The sequence below is a fragment of the Octodon degus genome, unplaced genomic scaffold (assembly GCF_000260255.1).
Source record: "Octodon degus isolate 3935 unplaced genomic scaffold, OctDeg1.0 scaffold00004, whole genome shotgun sequence".
Classification (NCBI taxonomy): Eukaryota; Metazoa; Chordata; class Mammalia; order Rodentia; family Octodontidae; genus Octodon; species Octodon degus.
Window position 1 is genome coordinate 23,819,037 of NW_004524580.1, and position 5,926 is coordinate 23,824,962.

The 5,926-nt window shown below is 46.5% G+C and overlaps 1 protein-coding gene across 1 annotated transcript in view; it reads left to right on the top strand.

Moving 5' to 3' along the window:
- Vezt (vezatin, adherens junctions transmembrane protein) overlaps positions 1–5,414 on the top strand; it is a 66,485-nt gene extending 61,071 nt beyond the window's left edge. Inside the window, 3 exon segments of the mRNA XM_023718067.1 lie at positions 1,447–1,695; positions 1,697–1,735; positions 4,471–5,414. Of these exon segments, the coding sequence (XP_023573835.1) occupies positions 1,447–1,695; positions 1,697–1,735; positions 4,471–4,964 (782 nt within the window). The 3' untranslated portion in view covers positions 4,965–5,414.
- Positions 5,415–5,926: the final 512 nt, after the last annotated feature.

Below are 5,926 nucleotides of genomic sequence, written 5' to 3' on the forward strand. Positions count from 1 at the left end.
AGAAAAAAAAAAAAAAAAAGGAATATATATATAAAATCCCTGTGTACCTCGTATTTGTGTCCTTGACTGCATATGTATTATACCTCAATGAGCTGGGCATGGTGGCACTTGCCCATTGGCACTCAGAAGGCTGAGACAGGAGGATACCCTGAGTTTGGGGCCAGCCTGAGCTACTTAATAAGTTCCAGACCAGTCTGAACCACATAGACTGTCTCAAGAAGTAGATATATGCATATATATTATACCTTACCTTAAAAAAAATTTTTTTTGGGGAGGGACTGGGGTGATGGCTCAGTGGAATAAGCGCTTTCCTGGCAAGCGCAAGGGCCTGAGTTCAATCCCCAGTTCTGCCAAAAAAAAACAAAAAAATTTTTTTTGGTGATTGCATATTGACAAAGATTTCTTTTGCTCAGTTTAAGTAAAACTTCCCTTCCTAGGAATATATTATCTATTCAGTATTCCAAGTTGCAAATGGAAACTGATCTTAGGTTAGTTTAGCAGATATGATTTATTTACACCATAAAGTAGCTTATAGCTCCCTGCAGAGGGCCAGAAAAGCAGGCTTGCCCCTGGCTGGGCTTCACAAACTTAAGTTGCTCCCCATTCCAGCGGAGACCCCATTGCTAAGCCCTGGTACAGGGCCTTGCCCTCACCCCTGCAGTGCTGGGTGGTGAACCCACTTCAGAGCCACTCCCTGAAGACACATGCTCACCCCCATTGCCAGGACAGATCCTCGGGGGTGCCTTCCTATGATTTTGAACTATTTGGGTGCCCTCCTGCAGGGCCAAGTCCATCCTCAGTGACCTTTGCCTGAACTGTACCTGCAGGGGACACTGGGAGTATGGATCTCCTACCCTTGTCTCAGCAGGGAACAAGACGAAATGTCCTCTCATCCCAGCAGGCTTCAGACTTGCACAGAGTCAGAGGGAACCCAGATAGCTGCCCCAAGAAAAGCACCTTAACCAGGCACCATGGCACTGTAATCCTGGCAGCCCAGGATCCTGAAGCAGGTGAATCGAGGCCAGCCCAGGCAGTTTAGAAAAAAATAATAAGAGCTGGGGATGTAGTTGTAGTGCAGAGCCAAGACCCTCGGTTCAGTGCCCTGTACCAGTACCACTGAATCCCCAGCCTTGTGCCTTCAACCACTGTTGACATAGCAGTTACTCTCTTCTTAACCATGATGATACTGCATGGTGTCAGAGCAGAAAACCAGCCACAGAAGTTGTTCAGCCCTCTCACCGTGCTTGTCAGTGTCCACCGGGGGTTTCCTGAAGAGCGTGATGTGTCTCTAGATGCTTGCAGATGTTCTTCTGCCCTTTATTCAGCTGTGCTCCTGCAACCCCATGTCCACAGGGGTTCTCACTTTAAGTCTCACAGCTGGTAGCTGTGAGTAGGTGAGTGTTACTCGAAGACTGTGCATGGAGTCAAATGCCTGCTCCTTTATTCACTTGCAGGAGTTAGAAGCTTACGTAGACGATGTAGATGTGGACAGTGATTTCCGGAAGGATGATCTCTTTTACTTGTCTCAAGAAGACAAGGAAAGACAGAAGCAGGAGCAGGAGGAGTCCAAGCGGGTCCTGCAGGAGCTCAAGTCCGTGCTGGGGTTCAGAGCCTCTGAGGCGGAGAGGCAGAAGTGGAAGCAGCTTCTGTTCAGTGAGCACGCTGTGTTGAAACCCTTGTGTCCTGTAGACGCAGAAGAGGCAGAAGTGGAAGCAGCTTCTGTTCAGTGAGCACGGTAAGCACTGGCTGAGGAGAAATGGGTATGTCCTGAGAGGGCCCCTTCTGTTCCTGAGCCAGGAGTCTCGTTTGAACTGTGGAATTACTAAAGCGTTAATCCTAGGCATCCACTCAGTTCGAACTGTGGAGTTTAAGGCTTTAATCCTAGGGATCCACTCAGTAATCAGTGGCAGACTTTCCTCAAAAAGTGCATTGCCTGCAGCTCTATCTTGAAACCCAGAAGGGCTCCCTTTCTGGTTTATTAGCCACCTCAGCATAAGAATCCATGATGGGGGCTGGAGAGATGGCTTGGTGGTCTGAAGCACCTACTTAGAACAAGCTTAGCAAAGCACAGGGACCGCAGTTCAGTCCCCCAGCACCACATGCCGGCCAGCCCCACCCCCTGGTGGGCTGGGCTGGCCACACACACACACACACACACACACACACAAAATAAATGTATAAATAAATAATTTTTAAAAAAGAATCCATGATGCCCAATTATGTTTTCTACCATCCCTCTGGCAGATAACTTTCCTGACTCAGGCTATTACATGAGACTGCAATACCACAGCTCCCCGCTGTTGTTCATGGGGAGACTCCATGCGGAAGCAGAGCCCTCCCGGCCGTCCCCACCATCCTGTGGGCCTCAGCCTCTCAGGCTCCTGCCGCCTGCACACACGTGCTGTTCTCCCTGCAGGCCCCAGCCCTGGCCCTGGAGAGGTGCTGTAAGCAGTGAGGCAGAGAGGAGGGGCCTGGAGAAGTGACAGTAAAGACTGGCTTCCTGTCCTCTGCTTGTCCACCTACTGGGCCTACATAAGTTAGAAATAATGGTATTGGGTTTTAGGCTTTATTGTTTTCTCTATGTTCATTTTGGGTTTTTATGTGTGTATGGTACTGGGGACCAGACCCAGAGCCTTCACACTGAGCTACATCCCCAGCCCATTTTATTTTACTTTTAATGTTCAAATTGGATCTTGGTTAATCATTAAGTTGCCCAGACTGGGCTCAAACTTGGTAGTCCTTCTGCTTCAGCCTTCCAGAACACAGGGATTACAGGTGTGCCCCACCACACCTGACTGTGGTAAGCTTTTCATCTCTGTAACTAAACTACAGTCTTCTTTTTTTGGGGGGTGGGGAGCAAGAGTACGAGGAATTGAACTTGGAACCTTGCACTTGCCAGGCAGGCACTTCTGCCACTGAGCTCTATCCATGGCCTACATAGAGTCTTCTTAAGTAGGGGTTTTATTGTCCCCCACAGTATTTATTCAGCAGGTTACTCTTTCAGCAAGTAGCTGCTATTTGCTAGACACCATCTACCACTGTATGCCTACCACATAGATGGAGAGACACAAGTCCGTGCTCCCCTGGGGCTTCTGTCCTGCCCCAGGCCCCCCTTATGAGGGTTCTGTACTGCCCTGCAGCTAGGAACCATTGTGAATATCAGTCAACTCTATCTTCGCACATTTTGGTAAGAACTGGCAGGTTTATAAACTACAAATGTGTATGAATCCTGAAAATAGCATTGTGTCTTTTCATTGCTCAGTATTTCCTTTGTATAGTTTTAAAATTACCTATTAAGTGCCTGCCTAGTGAGCACAAGGTCCCAAGTTCAATCTCTGGTACTGCAAAAAAATATAATAAATAAATAAATAAATAAATAAATAAAATTACCTATGGACAGTATGGGCAAATCAGAAACGTGTCTCATTTTCAACTGTGTGCTTTTAACAGTTTGCAATACCACCATGTAGCTTGTGAAAATAATTAAAAAGCTATTGATAGCATAAAGCGCTTTTCCCTTGCCTATTCCACTCCATCTTCCAGAGCTCTTTTCATCTCTGCCTACAGGGGTAAAGTCCGAATGGAATTAGAGAGGGACTGCACTGGAACCTGCCGTGGCCACTTTTTTCTGTGTTGCTGCTTCTCTAGCGGAGTTGCTGCAGCGTAGGGATGGCTCTTGGAAATGGACAAGTTTTACCAAACAGTTTTTTAAATACACGCCAGCTCTTCAAGAAGCACTCTTTTCCCTCCATCCTGCTTCATAATGTGTTGCATTGTACTAACCCCTCATGCTGGAGGGACAGACGCTTCGCCAGCGACCCACTGCCTACTAGCACCACGAGGGGCTAAATCAAACTTCATTTCCTTGCAAGGACGCCGGGTGCCGTGCAGACGTGTGTCATACTTAAGTGCTACACCTTGCTCACTTGTGGGTCTTGAATGCACATTTATCTTGTTTGTATCTTTCTATGGCCTGTTCGTTGTGTAGCTATATGGCCTTCCTTCCTGTAGGGTCTTGTAGGTGGACAGAAAGTAAGTTGAACCATGTGTTGCACTGTCCCATGCTGTTTAAACTTGTACCTGCATACATCTGTGTTGAAGATATGATTATTTCAATCACTGTAGGCATTTTACCTAATACATTTTAAGTGAAATCCATGCTACTTATCCTTTCCTAACAATATTCTCACACCTTATGCACATGAGGATCAAGTAGAGAGCTTGTGTTTCTAAGACATTTCTAGGTGATGACGCATACCCTTGGTTCAGGGACCACATTTTGGTGGTTCAGGGACCACATTACAGTGCTTTCACTAGAAATTTTTATTAAGCTTTTATTTATCATTCTTCTTTTTTTTTTTTTTTTTTTGGAAAAAAAAAGGCTATGGGGAGTTTAAGTTAAAATTTAAATGATTGCTGGGTCCTTAGTTATTATTTTTCTTTTTTCTTTTCTTTTCTGTTTCTTTGAAGCTGTGTTGAAACCCTTGTGTCCTGTAGACGCAGAGGAACCCCTAAGTAATTCAGAGCCATCAGTGAATTCAGATTTGGGAAAAGTCAGTCAAAATGATGCCGAAGCAGAAGCTAGTGCGCCCTCCGTGACTGACAGTGCGATAAATAGGACTGAGTACTCCTGCGGGACCCCTCCAGCTGGGGAGAATGCGGCCAGTCCCGCAGGTGAGGCCCTCCCTGAGGCGATGACGGGGGCCAGAGTGTCTATCCAGGGTGACAGCGAGGCCGCGCCCAAGCCCCCTGCAGCAGCACAGTGCGTGCTGCCCCAGCGACTGGCCCGGCTGCAGCTCTCCCCAGAGCTCAGCTTCACTGCCGGCCTCGCCGCGCAGGCGGCTGACCGCTCTCTGTCCTTCACCACCATGCAAGAGCAGACTTTCGGCGATGAGGACGAGGAACAGGTGATGGAAGAAAAGCGAGAGGATCCAGAAGGACAGCAAGAACCCGGATATACGTGAAGCTGTCTTAGCTAGTACTTCCCAAGCGCTCTAGCTCCAGGAATGGAAAGGGGAAAGCAGTATGAATTTACTATAGACAGAGCTGTGAATTCACAGAAAGAACCCTGGTTTGAACAACTGGTCTGAAATTAGTAGTTACCTATAAATGGCAAATCTTGTAGGAGAATAAGAAAAAGGTAAGGGCTCCTTTGCTTAAACTGGCATTTATTTGTGGCACAACTGTTAATCTTGGTAATACTTTCAGTACTTTTAATAAAAATGAATTTACTGTTTCTTGCCAGAATTTGCTAACCTGGGGTGACCAGGATAATCCTCTTGCAAGAACAGGGCCGTTCAGTATGACTTCTTTTTACTGTACCCTTGCAGTTAAGAACTGCAGCTATTCTCAAGTTGTTTGTATTTTATTTTTTGTTTATACCAACCTTCAAACAAGACACAGGCTCTGAATAATAAAAAAAAATTACTTCATAAGTTGATGTGTGCTGGGATTTGGAACTTCAAGTAGTTTCACAACATTTGTGACACAGTCTTCTGTTTCCCTGATCATGTGTGAACTCCATAGCTCATTCTGAGATGTCTTAACAATCTCTACAAGAAATCAGTATATCATGTTGAGGAATATCCTTGCATTTATTGTTCTGCCACTTCTCCACTCCTGATACAAGAGATGACACAAAGTGAGAGAAATCCTAGTGGCCGAAGACCCACACCACCCTAGCAGACAGGTTTTTTTGGTTTTCTTTTGAGACAGGGTCCTCGCTGTGTTACTCAGGCTGGCTTGCACTCATGTCACTAGATTGGCCTGGCTCTCCTGGTGATGCTCCTGCCTCAGCGTCCAGAGTGCTAGGATTGCAGGCATGTGCCACCACACCCAGCTAGCAGATTGACCTTCATATCAGTTTTCCTAGATTGAATGTGTGCTGTTACCATGAGCAGGGACAGTGCTGCTATTCTCTAGCCCC